We start from the raw sequence: 22,025 nt of genomic DNA on the forward strand, positions 1-22,025 counted from the left end.
TGTTGTGAATATTCAGATTTTCCAAATGGGTATTCCAGACAGGACTGTCGATGTTTCCATTTGACCCTGTGGCCAGCTGGACCTAGCCTGTCCTCAGGGTTGATGATGTCACAGGGCTGGCTTTCCAACACAAAAGCCTTACCACTGGAAAAACATTGAATGTAAGATATGTACTTATGAGTAGTTAATATAATGTGTGTATTCCCCTGATTGTCTGTAATGTTTGTATACTGCTCTGTATGCTCTTTGTGTTTCTTTTTGTTATTCATATTGTATAATGCAAATCGTTTGCAATAAACAACATACAAATAAACAAACAAAGGCCTGACCATTGGAGCGACCAGAGCAGCTGAGAAAGTGACATCATTGTGTGCTGTTACTATCCACTCACACACAAAGCCTCAGGGCTTCATAAACATGTTTTGCTGGTGGAAACGTTCTATTCGATGACACAGAAAACACTGTTGTAAGACTGTTAGTAAGCACAATAGGCATATTAAGAGTCCACAGGTGCTATGCAACACTTTATAAAATAACTTTGTTGATAGATAGATAGATAGATAGATAGATAGATAGATAGATAGATAGATAGATAGATAGATAGATAGATAGATAGATAGATAGATAGACAGAACGACAGATAGATACTTTACTCACATTGATCCCCGAGGGGACTAAGATGTTACAGCAGCTCACACCACAAACAACAACATCAAAATAAAGTGACAATTGAATAACAGAATAAAATAACAACTAAAAATAGCTACGCAGGGCTGGAGGAGCTGGGGGGAGGAGGAGGAGGAGGAGGACGGAGTGGAGAGTTGTTGGTGGAGCCTGGGGGGAGGGTGGGACAATAAGCCCCTGACTACTGTTGTAGAACTGGTTCAACTGTCCAGGTCTCCAGCCACTTGTTAGCCTGCTTGTAGCCGGTGATCTTCCTCACGCTGTTCCACACCTCTCTTGTGTTGTCGTCCTGCAGGCTGTCCTCCATCTTCCGCCTGTAGGTGTCCCTGCTCTCCTTCAGCTTCTCCTTCAGCTTCCTCTGCACCCACTTCAGATCCTCCTCGTCACCAGACATGAAGGCTCTCCTTTTGTCGTTGAGGAGGGCCTTTAGGTCACGTGTAACCCAAGGGCTTGTTGTTGGGAAAACAGCACACCCTCCTAAGTGGGAACGGTGTTCTCCACACACAAGTGAATGTAGTCTGGATGGATGCAATGTGACAGAACCATCAATGTCTTCCGCCTGTGACTCACAGAAAACTTTCCCAGTCTTGTTGTCTCAAAACAGGTCCTGCAGAGCCTCATCAGCCTCCTGGACTAGAGGCTCATACATGGGCTTGAGGTGGACTAGGTTGTGGTCCGATCTTCCCCGGGGGGGTGGGGGGAGAGTTGAAGCGATGTAGGCATCCTTCACATTCTGTTCTTTGTTCTCCCTGGTGGGGCAATTCACAAACTGGGAGAACGTTGCCAGTGTTTTTGTCAGAGTGACATGGTTAAAATCCCTGGAGATTGCAATGAATGCACTGGGGTACTGGGTCTGTAGCATAGCGATAACAGCGTAGCTGTAAGCTCTTCCATCTTATTGCCCAGAGATCTCCCGTTGCCCATGACGATAGATGGAAGATACCGTTTTTTATATCCTTTTCTTCATCCGTCACTTCACCCCTGTTGTTGTGAAATCCATGCCCCCCCCCCCTCTTTTCCTGACTTTTCCTAAATGTCTCTTGTTGTTTTTTTAAGTGTTAGCATTGTTACAATTTCAAAATCACACATTGAACCCATTCTGGAAGCATTGTCATGACTACCATACTGTTTGATGGGCATGTCACGATTGGCACCTGCTTTGTTGTCCCCCCCCAAGTGCAAATTGTCCATCGAAAGTAGCCTGTCCTTCATATTAATTGATTGATACTGACTTTACAGTTATGAAAGGTCACCCATTGTAACTGTAATGCAACAGACAGACAATACATTTCCCAAATTTCGTTGTTTGGTACCTGTACTATAGCAATGACAATAAAGACCATTCATTCATTCATTCATTCATTCATAACAGTTATTTGCATGATCCATTGGGTTGCCTAGTATTCTTTTTTTTCTTTCTTTTTTTACACTAGGTCCTACAGTACAACACCATTTATGTCCACTATATTCAATATGTCAGCTCTTTAAAAAACTAAATGTGGTATAGTAATTCATCTTACATTGAGTCCTGACTAAACACAACCAGTGCATTATTTGTGCATGGTGCTGATCTAAGTCAATCATTTAATTGTTATACTAACAAATGGACGTCACTATGGATATATATATATTTTTAACGTTTCCTCTTCCCGGATTGAAACTAGGTTGTTGTTGTGCTGTGTTAGCATCGGTTTCCTACTTCCTGTGTCTGTGTCTTTAAGAAGTCTGAACAGCTCAACTGGCACGAGCTAAAACCAGAAGTGAGAGCCTTTAAAACAGCCTGATGTTCAGTGCTTAATCATCAGATGGTATTTCCATCCTTGGGCTTGTGGTTGCAGTCTCTCACGCGAGTGGGAAGGGCAAAAGAGGACAAAAAGACAATCAGTGAGAAGGAGGGATAGAAGGAGGAAGAGAGTGGGAGAGGAGAGGAAGAAGGGAGAGAGGATGGGGGGAGGGAGAAAGAGAGAGGATAAGAACATGGGAAAGAGAGAGAGAGAGAGACAGACAGACATGGAGAGACTATACAATACCTGCTAATACAGTAGAAAGCCACCAGGCGAAACAGGTCTGCAAAGCTGATCCCAGATCCTTCCAGAGAGAAGGCTGTAACCAGAGAAAGAGAAGACAGAACACATGATAACTGTACCCAGATCAGACATTGGTCAGTAGTCAACGTTCCATTCACAGCAAACTCTACTGTTAATACACTTCCACTTGGAACAACGTGCATCATTTAACATCCCATTTCCCTCACAATAATGCTGCACTTACAAAGGTCTACTGAGACTAACATTTCTAAATTTGACCCATATCTTGCGAGGCTAAACCAGGCCAAACCAGGCCCTAGCCATGTGTTGTAACCCGAAGAGGGAACATTCCTGGAAGCTAAATGCACGCATCTGCTCTGTCATAGCCTTGCGCAATAACAGGTCCATTAGTCATGGAACTTTGTTGGTAGAATCCCAGACTATGAAACACAGAGCCAAACTTTGAATGTCAATCTAAGAGAAAACATATTTTAGCTAGCACAGTGACAATAGACAGATACTCCTTGGGATGTTTTCCTGCAATAAAATCTTGTTTTAAGTAGTTTAGCGTTTATGAGCTACAAGGAGTCAGTTAAGATAAGGAGTGTGAATGCTGGCTAGTGTGAGAGACAGTCAGGTTTTTGTTCACCAACAGAGGGGCGACTGTGCCACATAAAGAGCAAGTTCTCTACGGAGAGCAAACATCAATGAGAGTAAAGGATCACAGAAGATAGTTAAAGTGTAGTGTAGTGTGTGTGTGTGTGTGTGTGTGTGTGTGTGTGTGTGTGTGTGGTTGCATGCATGTGTGTGAAGTTGCGTATGTGGTCACGTGTGCATGTGCCACTGCCAGTGTGTGTGTGTGTGTGTGTGTTACACCTGCTGGAATCAGCATGTTGAAGAGTGAAATCACCTTATTGTTGTTTAACACTGTAGGCCCACTCAGACAATGTGACAGCTTCAAAACAGTGGGAATGAGTGGGCCACAGAGTGTGTTTTGAGTCAGGCAGGATATGACATCATTAACGATGAGTAAAGTCGTGGCGTGATCGATTGTGTAGGCTGTTATCAGGAAGCTATCAGTGGAAATAACCTGATTGGTCACTATTACTACCGTGGTTTAGTCATTCATGAACTGTTGCTCATATTCTGCGGAAGTGGCTTAGTGTTCCTGTGACATTGTGACACACACAGTTACTGTGACACTATGACACACAATTTTGTCAATTGTCACTTCATGTTTTTTGGAGCCTAAATCCTACAGAGCCAAACAGGTCTGGAGTCAGCTGAGGTGTACCAGGCTGTATTGTATCCCATATCCTCTTCTGGCTTTACACACGACAAGGCCGACCAGACACCAAACTGTGCTGGCTCGGATATTTTCCTCTCACATTGTCCGTTCCACTGTACTGTTGGATGTTTACATCCAATGACGTACAGCAACAGACAAGACATGGCTAGATAGACAGCCAAGCCATAGATAGATAGACTAGGGTTGGGCGGTAATACGGTAATAACATATACCGTAGTATTTGAAAATAGCAATAGTATAGTATAGTTCTGCGCATATATAAGATAAACACCTTAAGAGTGTTTGTCCAACACCACTGTCTGAGTGGTTGAAGACGCTATGAAAGTGATGACCTTTTGGACAGGAACGGTTTAACAGTGTAAAAAATTGGATACCGCCCAACCCTAAGATAAGACAGGCAGCCAAGACATAGATAGATAGGCAGAGAACAACATAGATAGATAGACAGACAGACAAGACCTAGATATAGACAGACACTGACTATACTGGCTCTCTTTGACAGGGAAGTCGCTGACGGAGGGTCCAGGCACGCCATCGCTGACCCGCAGAGACAGAACCTTCCTCTGTAGTGTGGAGGACTTCCTCACCAGGAACACCTGGCCAGGAGAGAGAGAGAGAGAGAGAGAGAGAGAGAGAGAGAGAGAGAGAGAGAGAGAGAGAGAGAGAGAGAGAGAGAGAGAGAGAGAGAGAGAGAGAGAGAGAGAGAGAGAGAGAGAGAGAGAGAGAGAGAGAGAGAGGAGCATCAAAGGTTAATAACGCTTGACCTTTCAGAGGCCATATGATGATGTCCCAATTCTGTCACCTGGATTTTTATTTATCATGACCTTTCACCTGTCATCACCCACTCTGACATCACCTATCCGTTATAATAATAATAATATAATAACTTTTTATTTGTATAGCGCTTTTCCTGCGAACATTGCAGCTCAAAGTGACGAGCTCCAATCATTATATATAATCTATATAATTAAATATTTTTTTCATTTAAAGGCAATATTAAAAAGATGGGTTTTTAGTCTTGACTTGAACATATTTGCTGAGGTTGCATCCCTAATGTAAACTGGCAGTGCATTCCACAATTTGGGTGCATAAAATGAGAATGCAGCCTCACCAAATCTCTTCTTTTGTACATGTGGTACACAGAGAAAACCAGCATCAGAAGACCTGAGAGCTCTATTGAGAGCTCTCTATAATGAGACACAGGAGGGCTAGAAAACACTATCAATGGACAGTTGATGGAACTAGGTAGTCATATAAAGTAGGTGATTTTGTGACATTTTGTTATGTTAGTGATGACGTATGGATTATGTCCTAAACGATATGCCTTCACACCTTCTCATTAGCGTTCACATTGCATTACCTTCTCTGACGCGCTCGATATCTATCTTTTCAAATTGGGTGGTCAAATTGGGAGCAATAGGATATCGTTTGTTTCAAACGAAGATCACGTTATGTAATGATTTGATTTAATTGAACAGAATTAGTATCAGTTCCTTGAGAAATCTGGGATACAACATAAATACCGTTAAACGTTTTATGAAACATTCCTATGAAACACTTAACAACACGGAAACCCCACTTTCGCTAGGGTCCAGGGGAGGCAGGTGGAGGTAGAAATCGGAGAACGGGCTCATAGTGACGCATGGAAAGGAATGTGGAATGCACACGTGAGTTGGATACAGTTCCTCATTCCTTTCCATGCATTACAATGTAGCCCGTCCTCCGATTTCTACCTCCACCAGCCTCCCCTGCTATGGTCCTTGTGTTGGTCCTCTCACCCCTGGCGGCTGCTTCAACAGTATGCGCGTGGCCTCGTCCTCACTGAGCGTGAGCAGTAGCCACACAGGGTGGGTCTGCGTCAGCCTGTCCAGCACGCTCATACGCCTACGCAGGGAGTCGTACCCAGAATCCCTCTCACCGCCGACGCCCGCGCAGGATTGCAGGTACACCCCGCTCACCTCCCCCTCCAGCCTGAGGGAGAGAGAGAGAGCAGAGAGAGAGCAGAGAAAGAGGCAAAGATCACTGTCTCCGCCTGCTGGTCAAAGCGAGTGGTGCATGCAGTCCATAGTCCACAATACGTGACGTCGTCTCAGAGATCCAGTTAAAGGAGGAGTGATAACCAGAAGACAATGCTGTCATAGTCCCAAGCTTTAAGAAGAACCCCCATCATTGACCCGGGTGGCAGTTATGACAGTTGAGCAGTTTTGAGCTCTAAAAACGTCTCGAAGAAAAACAACTCAAACCAGTGGTGAGTATCCTCTCTAATCCTTCGCCAGGCAATGTTGCTCCAAAATAGTGCAGAAGACGAAAATGGTCCTGATTAAGATGAACAGATGATCGCCACTGAGACTCTCCTTCGTGCAGCACGGCGTGGGTCCTGACTGACATTGTCCCCCACGGCTGCCTTTTGTTTGTTTGTTTCTGTCGTTTGTTGTCCCGCTTCTTTTCTTTCTTTTTTCTTTCTGTACAGTGTCCTTGGGTTTGAGAAAGGCACTTTTTCACAAATCTATTATTGTTATTTATTATTATTCCCTCCCTCACTATCACAGGATTCAGAGTGAGACTTCAAACAGGAGACCGAAGCAGACGGAGCAGGAGTGGAGAGAAGGAGAAGGGAGCCAGAGAAAGGAGAAGAGAGAGAGGGAGAAAGGAAGAGTGGACTTACCCCTGTAGGACCAAGGGGTCTTTGTCTCGATCCAGTGCTGTGGTAGTCTGCACCATCTCCTGCTTCAGCTCCCCGATCTCCAACGCAAACGTGTCGATCAGCTACAAGGAGATGAGGAGGAGGAGAAGAGAGAGAGAGACACAGAGAGAGACAGGACATGGGATAGCATGAGTGAGGGATTCGATGAGGGATAGAGGGAGAAGGGGGGATGAGAAAGTGAGAGTAGAGAAAGCACAAAGGGTTTGTAGGAGAGTGAGATGGATTCAGAGAGAAAAAGAAAAAAGGGATGAGAGAGAAAATGAGATTAGAGGTTAATTGAGACGGACTTTACAGAGGAGTGTCAGAGACAGACATGAGAGCTTTCTGAAGCCCAGGAGCTGGGAAGCGGTTAGTCACTTTCCTGTGTGTGTACCTCATTTCCTACGAACAGGAAACATGAAGACAAAGCAGCAAGAGACACACACACACACACACCAAATGTAGACAATACGACAACAACACTGACCATCACCATCACACACACACACACACACACACACACACACACACACACATCCTTCAACTCAAATGCAATCTCTGTTTCGAAAGATACAATAAACACATCTTGGTAAACAAGGCTAAGCGGTCTAATCTGCAGAAACGTAAACATCTGGATGATAACGCACACACACAGACGCGCATACACACACACACACACACACACACGCGCATACACACACACACACACACACACACACACACACACACACACACACACAAGCAGAGGGCCACGGCGGCAGTGAGAGGAAGTGGGTGAGTCACTCAACAGATGCCAATGTCTGATGGATGCGGCCCTCCCTATCTGACAGGGCATTTCCTCTGGAGAGAGATAAAACCTTGTTATTCCGGCCATTCAACCTCAAATGTTTACCACATTCACTCAACACAATTCAGTCATACTTACTGTATGACGACAACAACAATGTTGCAACCACAATAACGTGCCTCTAGTCGCAGTGTTGGGGAAGCTACTCTGAAAATGTATTTACCTAGATTGGCAATCACAAGTTGAATTCCACAAAAGCTACCCTTGAGAGAAACATAGTTTGTCAAACTAAAGCTACTTTGAAACGACCTTATTCAACACACAACAGTCAGTTACTGAAAGATGACTAGTCCATATGACAGAAAGCATGTGACTGAAATCACTAGAGGAGATAAAAGGTGGAGAAAAGTGGGGAGATCAGTGGCAGTAAGAGAAGAAATAGTAGGGAAATTGTTTAAGGGCTGGAATTTCAATGTTGTTGTTGTTGTTGTTTTTTTGGGGGGGGGGGGTTGGAACAATGTAGTATGAGTAGTGACAGTAGCGTACTACACCGCTACATGGCACAAAAGTAGTTAACTGCAGGAAAAATACTAAGATTTGAATTCTGTTTAACTACCACCAAGCTAAAGCAAAGTGTAGTTAAACTAATAATTAACCTTATTATAATTATTATTAGCCTTATACTGGATCTAACACAGCACTCTCTTGTCTGACCTACACACACACAATTCAACTAACCAACTAACCATCAAACCCATGTCTGCTGGGCTGAAGCAATAGCAACACAAGCCTAGTACACATCCAGCAGGTCTTCCAAGACCAGAGTTGAGGAACCCTGCAGAAGAACTCCATAACGCCAGTTGGGACCATTAGCACATACTGACCAGCAGGGGGCAGTACCTCTCAGTATTTCCTTCAACCGCAGACCCCTGCAAAGCTGCTCCAGCCCTGACCACAGCAACCACAGGTCTCTGGTCCACCCCTTGCAATAGAGCCTGTCTGGAGCCATTTCTCCCTCTCTCCCTCTCCCTCTCTCTCTCTCCTTCTTCTTCTGACCTCTTTATACACATGAGTCAGCAACCCCAATGCTGAGCTAACAGTTCGCTACGTTAGAATTATAAGGTTCTATCTCCATTTTTGGTCAAAATTGAGTTTTTTACATGATCTGATCCATTAGGTGTTTATTAATGCTGATTATAACCTGACCCACTGCTCACCTGTAACCTGACAATACTGACACCTACTGACACATACCCAGTCCCTATACCCTATTATACTGACATACCTGTGGACTTAATTTCTAGCATTTGATTCCCTAACCGCAACATCTGGCCTGGTGTCCATAACATAGGCCTACTCATGAAAACTACTGTAGCACTTTCAGATCTCTTTTTCTCAGAAACGTGCTCGAATGGAAGACACATATTTCCTAGTTGCATGCTTTTCATGTCTTAAGTTAATGTTTAAACTTGATCTTTAAGCTGGGCAGACGACTCATGTATTCAATAGAGAGGCCGGGTAACCCTAAATTAAATCACATACGATATGTCTATCTCTCTCTCTTTCTCTCTCTCTTTCTCTCCCTCTCTCATCCCCACTCCTCTTTTCCTCAGATCTCTACTGCAATGAAGAGACCCAGCTCTCACTAAGCCTGCGCCATGAACTCTGTGTCCCCCAGTGCGGTGCAGTACGCAGGGGGAGCGGTGCAGGAGGAGATCCAGGAGGCCAGGAGGCCTCTTCAGCCGCTGGAGCCGGGGGGCAACTTCGGGCACAAGCAGGGTCCCCTGGATGGCGTGGTCACCAGGGAGGCCGCGGGAAAACCGGACGAAGTGGACAAGCTCAAGGCCAAGCTGATGTCCGCATGGAACAACGTTAAATACGGTCAGTTAGTTCCCTTTTGGAAAATGTCAACAACAACAATAATGATTTTGGTTTGCTTAAAAAAAAAAAAAAACAACTAATAATATTATGTGAAGATAATTTGTCTGAAATATTGCATACTGTGCATAGCCATGTGAGCTCTACACCTACGACTTCACCCCCGTCCACCCCAGCAACTCCATCGTAAAGTTTGCAGACGACACCACCGTGGTGGGATGCATCTCGGGGGGGGACGAGGCGGCGTACAGGGATGAGGTAGAGCAACTGAGCAAGCTGTGCAAGGTTAACAACCTGCTGCTGAACAAGTCAAAGACCCAGGAAATCATCGTAGACTTCAGGAGGAAAAAGTCCGAGATCCAGCCCCTGCTCATCGACGGAGAGAGCCCTCCGATTAACCCTCCGATTCCTGGGGATGCACATGCGGGATGACCTGACCTGGAAGGACAACACAAAAGCCACCATCAAGAGGGCACAACAGCGGCTATACACCCTGAGAGTCCTCAGGAAGGAACACAGCAAGCAGGAGATACTGGTGACCTTCTACCGCGGCGCACTGGAGAGCATCCTCACCTACGGCATCTGCAACTGGTTCTCCAGCTGCACAACAGCGAGAGAAATGCGCTACAGAGAGTCGTGAGAACAGCACAGAAGATCACCGGCGCCCCCCTCCCCTCTCTGGAAGAGCTGTACAACACACGCTGTCTCAGGAAGGCCTCCAAGATCTCCAGGGACCCGACCCACCCTGGGTACGAACACTTTACCAGGCTGCCCTCGAAAAGGCGGTTCAGGACCCTGGCCGCAAGGACAAACAGACTGAAGAACAGCTTCTACCACAGGGCCGTCCAGGCCCTGAACACAGCAAAGACCTAAGTTCTGGGCCCTGGACAGTCTGGACGGATTGATGGCAGCTGCTGGCCTGAAAAAATCAGGTGTAGTGCTGAGGCACAAACATGTACATTTCAAGCCTGCAAACTGTGACACTTTAAATAAATGTGAAATAATACTATTGTGCAATATGACAACCCTAGTCGTCTATCTGTACAGTATAGTACAGTGGATAGTGTACATAGCCTTTATTTATGTAAACCAGCTCCTTCCCTTCTTGTGATTTTTTAAAAAGTGTTTTTCTTTTTCCCTTTCCTAACACCAGGGGAGCCACCCCTCCTAAATTTCGTTGTTTGGTACCTGTACTGTAGCAATGACAATAAAGTCCATTCATTCATTCATTCATAAGTCAACGCTTGTACCTCAATTCCAGAGCTACTCATTTCCGAGTCTTCGTCATTGGGTAACCCCTTTTCTGCAGGATTTTCAGCATCTGGACATGTTGTCTCTTCTGTAGGTTCATCTGATACATGTTCAGGTAAGTTTACACCAGCAGGTGGGTGATCTTCATATGCTGTTTCCCCATCAACTGCTGTGTGGTCGTCATCATGTTGGTTCAGTGTCACTTGGCTGGCTGGGGTAACATCAGGTAGGCTATTTGGTTCTGCACTAACTGGAACATCATCAGCCAACTCATTGAGGTTTGTAGGCAGATTCTCTTCAGAATGGTTTGGACTAGAGTTCATTGGAACATCTTGCTTGACAGTGCACCTGGTTACTTCAGATACTGTCTCTCGCAACCAGATGACAGGGAGGATGTCGTCTTCATCTGAGGATTGATCAACTTCTTCAGTGGCTTTGCGAGTGTTTTGTCGTGTCTTACGCCTTGTGGCTGACTTCGGCTGTGCAAGCTCTTCCGCTGCTACATAGAGAAACCCACACGGGAGCAGGAGGTCTCGATGTAAGGTGCGACAGGGGCCCTCTCCGTTCTCTGGTCTAACTGTATAGACGGGGAGGTCTCCAGCCTTTTTCACAACCACATGGACCGTGGAATCCCATTTATCCGCGAGTTTGCGTTTTCCACGAAAGCGTACATTTCTCAAGCACTCGGTCTCCGATGTCCAGAGCGGAAGGGGTCACACGCTTGTCAAACCGTGTTTTGTTCTTTTCAGCTACCTTGGCAGCACTCCGTGTCGCTATTTTATAGCTCTCCTCAAGGTGGGATTTGAGGTTCTGTACATATTGGGAGTGTGATCTGCGGAGCAGAGGTACAGACAGCACAAAGACACCATCACCGCTGTGACCGAGGAGGCCGAACCCCTCACGACCGCCGTAGAAAGAGCTTCTGAGATCTGCCCTGAGCGGTTGGAGGTGCGACGCTCGGCCAGGAATCTGGACAGCGAGATCAGCCGCCTGAAGGTGAAGATCAGCACCCAGCAGGACCAGCAGGGAGACCGCGAGACGGTCATCAGGCAATTCCATGAGGCCCAGCTGACCTTGGCCCTGGAGGTAAAGAGCCTCAACCGCTTCACCCAGATGCTGGGCACTATCATAAACGAGAGGCTAACCAACTACACCACACTGAGGAGGTACCTGTCATGTCGCTCTAAGTACTACTTTGACAACATGCTATCACAGAGAGGCTACACAGGAAGCATGGTGTTCGATCACAAGAATGAAACCATGATCATCTCGGTCCAGCCAGGTCAAGGTGACAAGGCGGCCTTGAGTGACATGCGGTCCCTGTCCGGAGGAGAACGCTCCTTCTCCACTGTCAGTTTCGTCCTCTCCCTTTGGGCCATCGCCGAAGCCCTCATCCGCTGCCTTGATGAATTTGACGTCTACATGTTACTGTTGAGGAATCTGAGAGAAGATAAGAGGAGGACAGGGGTGAATACTGTAAGAGAGAGAGAGAGAGAGAGAGAGAGAGAGAGAGAGAGAGAGAGAGAGAGAGAGAGAGAGAAAATGGTCATGGAATGAGTAGAGGAGGATGCGAGAGAAGAACTGGGTGAAAAGAGAGAGAGAGAGGGGAAGAGAAAGAGAGGGAGCGAGAGAGAGGGAGGCAGGGAGGGAGGGAGAAAGATATAATCTAAAAGAGACCAATACAGACAGAGAGAGAGAGAGACAAAGAGAGAGAGAGAGAGAGAGAGAGAGAGAGAGAGAGAGAGAGAGAATGAAAGAAAGAAAGAGAGAGACATTTCTCAGCCAGAAAATGCGAGTAAATTAACACATTTATTATGAAAGGTCTCGAATGGCTGGCTCTGGGCAGTGTGCCCCGCTGGAGCCTTAATGGCAGCAAACACACACACTGGCTCCGTTTCACCCCAACAGCTTTTACAAGACTCGTCTGATGCCCAGGAAAAACCCACTCTCATCCATCGCTTTCTTCCTTTCTTTCTTTCTTTCTTTCTCTTTTCCACCCTTCCTTCGTCCGTCACTCTCTCTGTTTCTCTCTTCATCTCCCTCTCTTTTCCAGAAAACACACGCACGCATGGACACACACACACACACAGACACACACACACACACACACACACTTTGCCACACACTTTGCCAATGCCATCCCTCTGTCTCTCACGACGAGGGCCGTGCCCAACCGCAGTGGTGTCATTAATTTGCCTCTGAACGTGGAGGTAAGCGATTCTTTGCGCGCAGTCAACGCCACGATGGAGTCAACGGGAAACTATGTGTTCGACGCACAGAGACCGCTTTCACTGAGACTAGGCAGAGTGCAGCAGTAGTAGTAGAGAAAGAGAGATAGAGAAAGAAAGAAGACACATCTTTCAGTTTATTCTGCATCCCTGTGTGGGGTGCCGCTTTTACCTGAAACAACTTCCACTACAGTGAGTTGCATAAATAGATTCTGTATAGATACTCTATGGTCCCAGCAGGAATCAAAAGCACAACATTAACGCTGTTAGCGTCATGCTCTACCCTCACCAAGAACAAATCTGTATTTGTATCCATCTACCACAAATAGCCCATCGACGGATACATCCTCACGTTTACACAGTGACCTCCGTCGTTACAACGTTGAGATAAGCTAAAAATAGCCACGTCGCTCTCGCTAAGTCATCAATGGCCTTTGTCTACTGTGGCTGCCAGCAGTCAAGCGACGCAGACACATGAATGTGACATAATGAGTGGATTAGCCTTGGAGGCGGTTAGCAGTTATCGTGGTGCGGTAGCACCGAGGGCCAGATGAAGAGGATGAGTGATGACGCTGACTGAAGAGCCATCAAGCCGTGATGAGAGACAGACCTTGTTCATTATCTCTCTATAAATAGATCATGTTTCTAAAAACAGTCATGAAAGGATTTTTAACAAGCAGAGCGGATGACAGTTACTGCATACCTCAGACTGATCTGAGGAACCGCCGACAACTGTTCCATGTTTCCTTAAAATGTAGTGTGTGTGCGTGTGTGTGACTCTTTCTCTTTTATTGCTCTTGTGTGTGCATTTGTCATGGTTCCAACAATTGCAGCTGGCGTTTTCCAATCCCCACTCGTCTCCATTAACACAAGCAATACTGTTGCACGACCGGGAAAACTGTGAAAGTCTGAAATGAAAGGAAGCTAAAGAGCCAAAGCTAATCCAAAAGCACATCCATCAGCACAGCTTTACTGTGTGGAAATATTGTATGAATAAATATTCTAGTTATCCAAATATGATGACAAGTGTAGTTAAAGAGAGAGAGAGAGAGAGAGAGAGCAAGAGATAGAGAGAGATAGAGAGAGAGAGAGAGAGAAAGGGAAGGGGAGGGGGAGAGAGAGAGAGAGAGAGAGGGAGAGAGAGAGAGGGAGAGAGAGAGAGAGAGAGAGTGAGAGAAGAGAAAGAGATGTGTATGCAAAGGACTATGTAGCCAATTTTTAGGGCTTCCATGTAACTTCAATAGGGTCTGTGAGAGATCTGTGACCTAATAGGTCATCTGTACCCTGCAAGGATTCGCTGTAACATTTTCAATGGCAGTAAATGGGAAACTGATTCAGATTTTAACAACTCAGACCTTTGTCTTTGCATATCAATTTACATAAGAGAATATCCCATCAATAGGAAAACAACAGTTGTCATTACATAACAGCACAGTACGTAGCAGACAAATGTGTGATGAGTGAATGATTGTTGTTTTTTTTCGTCTCCCATTGAAAGACCATGCATAACTCTCTGTGTTTATCAGGTTTGATGTGAAATTCACTTATTGACCAGAGCAGAATCAGGCTTATGAGGAGACAGTCTGATACAGACTACAAATATTTAGCGTGAGATCCTGTTGGGACAGCGAAAGACAGACAGACGGACGGATGGACGGACGGACAGACGGACAAAACCGGCAAAGAGACAGACGGATGGACGGACGGAAGGACAGACAGGGAATCGACCCTTTACCTTGAAGAAGCTACCACTCCTGTCCATGTGACACGGCGGCCTGGGCAGCGTGCTGGCCATGTTGTTGTTGTTGTTGTTGTTGTTGACGTCTACCAGGTCCCTCGTCCAGACGTCTGCGACTGCTTTGAGGAGTCCTGTGGGTCAAACACACAGACACATATTTCAGCTGCGGTGTGACTAAAGAGAGGAAATTCCAGCTTCGGCCACAGAGGGAACTTCTATTACACAGCCTCTAGAGAGATGATGGTCGACCCTAAAGTCTCTCTCTCTCTGTCTCCCTCTCTGTCTCTCTCTCTGTCTCCCTCTCTGTCTCCCTCTCTGTCTCCCACTCTGTCTCTCTCTCTGTCTCCCTCTCAGTCTCCATCTCTGTCTCTCTCTCTCTCTCTCTCTCTCTCTCTCTCTCTCTCTCTCTGTCTCTCTCTCTCTGTCGGTCTCCCTCTCTGTCTCCCTCTCTGTCTCCCTCTCTGTCTCCCTTTCTCTCCACTTCTTGCTTTCTCCCTCTCTCTCTCTCTCTCTCTCTCCCTCTCTCTCTTCCTATCCACTGATCCCCCTATCCACCCTCACCATAGTCATCACCATTATTGACTACTTTACTACCATCACTTCTTTCATCCTTCGCTCCTAGGTGTTGTCCTCATCTCCCTTGCGTCACTTGTTCTCTCCTCTTGTCACTAGTCTTTTTCCCATGTCTGACACATTTAATGCATTTTCCAGTGATAAGAGCCATAGTTCCAGCCCTCCTCCCTCTTCCCTGGGCATGTGTGTGTGTGCGTGCGTGTGTGCGTGCGTGCGTGCGTGCGTGTGTTGTGTGTGTGTGTACCTCCCTTCTCCCCCTTCCCACAGTAAGTTAATGATGATGTTATGGTCTGAAACAAGGCAAGACTCAGATCTTCCATTTGTATGAAACTTAAACACACACACCTTATTTTCCTCTAACATGCAGTGCCCTGCGTAAGTAATGGGACAGTGTAGCAATTTCTCTTCTTTTGACTCTACACTCCAAAACTAAATCCATAAACTTAAATCCAACAATTGCTGGTTAAAGTAAAGGTTCTCAGCTTTTATTTGGTGGTATTTGTGTTGGTTTTGCCAATACACCTTGTGCATAGTCCCCCTAATTTAGGGTTCCCTAAAGTATAGCTGCCACTAAAACTGTGTCACTTCATCTTTATTGATGATTGCAACAGCTGACGGCAGCAGCAGAGTGGATTCTGAAGGGTACAGAAACATATTGTCTGCTTGAGTGCGAGCAATGCTTCCAAAATCATTGGCTGCTGCTTCATCATACAGTAAGCCATAGCAACTAGGGAGCTTTTCAGAGCCAGAATGTGAAAAGGTCTAGACTGGCAAAGCAAATCAATTTCCACAGATGGACAACAAATGGATGAAGTGGACTCTATGGCAATTGACACAGACTTGAGACATGACAGCAGTAGCTTTTTCTTTTCCTTTTAATGTTTTTCTTTTGTTGTTTTTGTTGATGTTGAATTGTTGTATTATTGTTCTTATTGTTGAATAAAAAAAATTTGCAAAATCAAATCAAATCAAATTTCCAGATTTTAGGCAAACAGACCGAAAAACTAATTCCAACCGAAGATGTCTGCAGTACAAGCCTGGCAGAGCATCACCAGGGAAGACACACAGCATCTGGTGTGGTCAATGGGTTGCAGACTTCAAGCAGACTTTGCATGCAAAGAATTGTTGACCAAATACTAAACATGAGTGCTTATATCATCATCTGTCCCATTATGGTACCCTGAAATAGGGAGACTATGCAGAAAAAGTGGTGTAATTTCTGCATGGTGAAACCAATATGTACACCAACATCATCAAATAATCTCTACTAATACGTAATTGTTTGATTTCAAATCCAAACTTTTGATTTCAAATCCAAAAGAAGAAACAATGCTTCACTGTCCCATTACTTTAGACGGCAGGGATGTTAGAAATGTTGAATGTATATGTGTGTGTGTGTGTGTGTGTGTGTGTGTGTGTGTGTGTGTGTGTGTGTGTGCATGTCTTCATGTGTGTGTGTGTGTGTGTGCGTGTGTGCCTTCGTGTGTGCGTGCATGCGTGTGTGTGTGTGTGCGTGCATGCGTGTGTGTGTGTGCGTGCGTGCGTGTGCATGAACTCACAGTGTGTGTCTGTAGAAGGGTGTTGTTGGAAGCGGAGAATGAAAGGGGCCGACTGTGACCCCCCCCACCCCCCACCCCACCCCACCATCACCCAGACCTTGCCTCTGGCTGGCGTCCCACAGGCCCCAGTGAGTCAGGGAGATGCTCCACACACACAGTCACTTTCATCTCCAACAGGAAGGAACACTGCCACCCCCGCCCCCCCCACCCCCTCCAGACACACACAACCAACACAAAAAACAGAGGAGCAGATGAGAGACGGAGACCTAGTTCTCTCTCCACTAGCTACACGTCTCTGGCAACACCCCCCCCCCCCCCCCCCCCCCAGCTGGAGCAAAGATGGAGCTGACACAAGGAACTAGCCGCGATAGAAGTCTGATGAAAACCCTCATCTGGGAGGGAGGAAATCAGCTGCCTCAGAACATTCTCTGACCCATGTAACCACATGTGCTGAGTACACGGCTGGTCCTCTACACTGAAACCATCCGCTTATTGTAGTGGTAGAATCAGAATCTCCCATACACAGATATCAAAACCTTCGAATCCATTAAGAACCTGGCCCTGGGTAAGTTACAGTTATTGGCCTTATCTGTCCACCAGTCTATCTACCTGTTTATATCTGGCTACTGTATAGCTCTGTGTGCGTGTCTGTGTGCACGTGCGTACTGTTGTTCTAGGGAGCTACTAATAATTAATAATTTTAATAATAATTTTGCCATTTAGCAGACGCTTTTAATCCAAAGCGACTTACAATTACGAATTACAGGGACATTCCCCCTGGAGTAACTGAGGGCTAAGTGCCTTACTCAAGGGCACACTAGTAGTGGTGTGGTTTCAGGCGGGATTTGAACTCACAACCTTCCGATCACAAGTCCAACTCACTATCCACTAGACCACCACTACCCCCTACTACTACTTCCTGCCTACAGTAGGTCTCGGGGTTATCTCTAGCCCAGCACGGCTGCTTTTTTTAGGCTGGGGAAGCCGAGATAAAAAGAGAACCAAGTGCTCTGTAACGCTGCCAGGCCAGGCCAGGCCAGACCGGACCGCCCACTCACAGATCCACTCAAGGAGCATTGTGAAAACAACTGGATAGACGTGTGCAGTGGGAAAGCCCATCAGTTGTCAGCAGAAAAAGTGATTTCAACCCGAAAAAGAGAAATTGGAAAGCTAAGTCATGGGGGGGAGGGGGGACATGGACTGGGCATGGCTGGGAATTGCTGGTTTAGTGGTTTAGTTCTCTTCAATAACGGGAAGTCTGGGTTGATACGAGCCGTGTGCTACTAGACAGACAGACTAATTCAGACTCGAAGAGAGGAGGAAATTGAAACAAAATATTTCCTAAGTAACTCCCTGCTGAGTGAATTTCCTGGAAAGCCCGAGTTGCTGTTTTGACTTAGTCGTTCAATAACTGTATGGTAATAGTCCGCTGCTATGAATAGTTTCAATTATACCATGATACCCCAGAACCAACATACACGTTTGTATGCATAACTGTACTGTATGTGAAGATTTCCCAGACCCAGATTTAGCCTAATCCTGGACTAAATCTCATTTTCAATGGACAATCTCCATTCAAGATGCATTTTTAGTCTAGGAGTAGGCTTAATGTGGATCCAGGAAACCAGCCCCATGTGTGTGTGTTTATATAAATGCATCTACTTTTCCCAGAGATCGACACCCAGTCACCAACCCTAACGAGACATGACACAAGGTATGCTGGGTAGTGGGCCAAACAGGAAGACTCCCCCCCAGAGCCATGCATGGTACTTACAGTTGCATCTCAGCTCAGGCAGAATGAACTGGGGGAATGTTATTATGTTCCCTCCACTGGCCCAGCTCAGCACAGCGAATGACATCAGACATCAGTAGGTTGAAGCAGACAAACAAGTAAACACTTCACCACCTACAATACAGTACAGTACCACATCAGAATGGTTAAGAACAAGACCGTGCATCTTTATCCAACCAATTTTTCATCTTGGGGTCGGGACCCAATGTGGGGCCAACTGATTTCGTCAAACTAACCTCCATGATTTGATTAAAAAAAAAGAAAATACTTATTATTTTGTATGAAGACAAACATTGTCTGTGTATTGCACCGGTAGCCTACAGTACCAGTCAAAAAAGTTCAATTGAATGGGGAAAGTGTGTGTATTCTAATCACCTAAAAGATGCTCTAAATAGTTGGATATGAACCACAAACCCCCAACACTGCTAAATACAGTACCGAATGGGGAGGTGTGTCCAAACTTTTGACTGGTACTATATTGCAATGGAACCCTGGATGACATAATATGATATGGCAAATGTCCACATCGCATGGACAATACCGTTTTTAACTTTTTCTATTCTATTTTACCTGATTCTATACAGAAAACCTACACAACAATTTAGACCATTGCATACATTGTATTCACAGCCAGGAATCATCACTCTCAACACATGAGAATGTTAAAGTGAACATTTCCTATCTTACTCAGACATAAGCTTAAATACCCTAGAGAACGGCGGCTTTGCGTTGAGCACATGAGACAATGTTGACTGTGTAGTCTATCAGGCATGGAAGAATGACTCTCTCTTCAGCTAGCTATAGCATGTAATCCCTTGGAGCTGATCATTCCCCTTCTTTGTGTGTGTGTGTGTGTGTGTGTGTGTGTGTGTGTGTGTGTGTGTGTGTGTGTGAGAGAGAGAAAGCCTCAGCTGCAGCTTGACAAAGACACATCTGAGTGACTCTCCCCACACAGGAACACAGGCCCCCTGGCACTGAAGCCCTGTCACACAGAGACACACTGTTCCACAGACAGAGACACGCTCGCTCCAGTACCAACACACACACACACACACACACACACACACACACACACGCATACACACACACACACACACACACACACATACACACACACACACACACACACACACGCACACACACACACGCACACACACACACACGCACACAAGCACACAAACACATAATGTACATACAAACCTGTTTCATAGACATTTCCTTTGACTTTTACACATGTAGGCTACTCCCAGTGTGAATTGTGATTGTTCTAAGCTGAAACCTGACTCTGATGTAAACTATCCACACTCCTCCCTGCATGCAATCCCTTGTCGTGCCCAACAGACAGTGAAGCTTTTTATTTCAGTGGAGTTGGAACAACACAACCTAGCAGCTAACTACCCCTGTGAGATAGATAATAATGGAATGGTGTTAGGAAAGAAAAAAAAAAAAAAAATTTGAAAAAGCATAAAAGCATAAAATCACAAGAAGGTAAGGAGCTGGTTTACATCAATAAAGGCTATGTACACAATCCACTGTACTATACTGCACAGATAGTCAACTAGGGTTGTCATATTGCACAATAGTATTTTTTCACATTATTTTAAAGTGTCACAGTTTGCAGGCTTGAAAATGTACATGTTTGTGCCTCAGCACTAGCTGCCATACAATCCAGTAGAACCCCATCATCACAGTAGTTCAGATGAGAAACACAATACTGCTTTACACCACCCAGTGTGAAACTGTATTCATAACCCATCTCTCTCTCTCTCTCTCTCTCTCTCTCTCTCTCTCTCTCTCTCTCTCTCTCTCTCTCTCCCTCTCCCTCTCCCTCTCCCTCTCTCTCTCTCTCTCTCTCTCTCTCTCTCCCTCTCTCTCTCTCTCTCTCTCTCTCTCTCCCCCTCTCTCCCTCATTATGCAAGGCAACCTTTCAGTTAGGCCTGTATGTTTATGTTAATGTGTATGAGTGTCTCTGTGTGTTTGTGTGTGTTTGTGTGTGTGTGTGTGTGTGTGTGTGTGTGTGTGTGTGCATGCCTGTCTGTGGTTGTTTGCATATCCTTCCATGAAGTAAAAATGAATACATCAGAATGTAGAAATGCAAAACAAGACCCGTCCCCGCTACACTACATACCTTCTTCCTAATGAAGATCACATGTATTTCAGCATCATTTCTCCTCCATGGTCACGCAATGGGAACGAGGTTCAAAGAATAACAAACAATCAGCCATTATTCTGCACATACTGTTTAGAGCATATGTCTTAGTTTACATTAATAACAAGCATTTGGGCGTTTTAGCTAAATTGGCATCCTCAGGCATGCCAGCAAGAGACTTGTGGCTTTTCAGAGCCTGACAGCATGGATTAAGTATTCACCCAAACGCAGACGACATGGGCTGCAAAACGACATATGGTCATCGTTGTTGAGTGGAGAGAACAACTTGTTTTCGTACTAGGGAGCTAGCTCAGACATCCACACTGACATTTGGTGCACACACATAAACACCTACAACTGTTTAAAGAGCAGTTCAAGAATTAGCTACACTCGCTAAACAGACACAAAGAAAAACAATAACAAACGTTTTCTTTTTTTTTTACCGGACCCATTTGGCCAACTTTCCATCATTTCAACCCATTGGGTCTAATTCAGTGGCCCATTGTACTGCCTGTGTAGAATCCAGTGACCGGTGTTGACCCTCCACTCATGCTGTGATTCTGCTGTAATAACAGTAGATACTGCAGGAGGGTTGGAGCGCAGGCCAGGCAGCTGCATAAACGCACTGCAACACTGGAACACTGACACTGAGCAGAACTCCCACAGGATAGGGGGTAAGAGGGGGCAGGCTGAGGTAGAGAGAGAGAGAGAGAGAGAGAGAGAGAGAGAGAGAGAGAAGGGTAGATGTAGAGAGAGAAAGAGGCAGAGACAAAGACAAGGGAAAGAGAGACAGAGAAAGAGAGAAAGAGAGAGTGAGGCACAGGGAACATTCCGGACCATTGTGTCTGAGTACGACCACAATAGTTGTAAGTGGGTCAGTGGTTCAGAACAAGTTCAGATGAACCGACTGGCCCGTAGGTTTGGGGCGAACACTTTGGCAGCAGAGATACAGGGAGGTCTGGGAGTTGTCAACGTCTGTCAATTATCCACTTCCTCATCCGATCTGTCTTCCCCTCTGCCAGTCAAACTTAAAAGAGAGACCAAGAGCCTAACCTCAAGCCTGGGTGGAGACCCCTCTCACCATAACTCATACAGCCCGAAAAAACACCATCTGTCCACCCAGATGATAAACTATCGAAGCACAACTCCCCCGTTTAGGCATTAAATCATTATACTAAGATAAAAACAAAGTAAAATCCAGAGAGGGAGATCAGAGGAGATGGGGTTAAAGAGACTTACAGTAGTGGGGACATACAGGGCTTTCAGAGTGGGATAGGATGTACGCACTAGAATCATCTGGTCCTAGTTGATGTTCTAACAGCCAAAGCCCTGTAGGTTCCCCTAGAGAACTCAAGAATTTGTTATTT

The 22,025-nt window shown here is 45.6% G+C and overlaps 1 protein-coding gene across 1 annotated transcript in view; it reads right to left on the minus strand.

Annotated features, from left to right (window-relative positions):
- Positions 1 to 14,609, minus strand: part of LOC308176052 (ras and Rab interactor 2-like) — a gene marked incomplete at its 5' end in the record, with an annotated part of 30,661 nt that extends 16,052 nt beyond the window's left edge. Inside the window, 5 exons of the mRNA XM_080550648.1 lie at positions 2,715 to 2,787; positions 4,502 to 4,616; positions 5,799 to 5,991; positions 6,686 to 6,786; positions 14,583 to 14,609. Coding sequence (XP_080406774.1) covers positions 2,715 to 2,787; positions 4,502 to 4,616; positions 5,799 to 5,991; positions 6,686 to 6,786; positions 14,583 to 14,609 — 509 coding nt within the window. The remainder of the gene's footprint in view (positions 1 to 2,714; positions 2,788 to 4,501; positions 4,617 to 5,798; positions 5,992 to 6,685; positions 6,787 to 14,582) is intronic.
- Positions 14,610 to 22,025: the final 7,416 nt, after the last annotated feature.

Source organism: Nansenia antarctica (genome assembly GCF_963989245.1).
Source record: "Nansenia antarctica genome assembly, chromosome: 2".
NCBI classification, from domain to species: Eukaryota; Metazoa; Chordata; class Actinopteri; order Argentiniformes; family Microstomatidae; genus Nansenia; species Nansenia antarctica.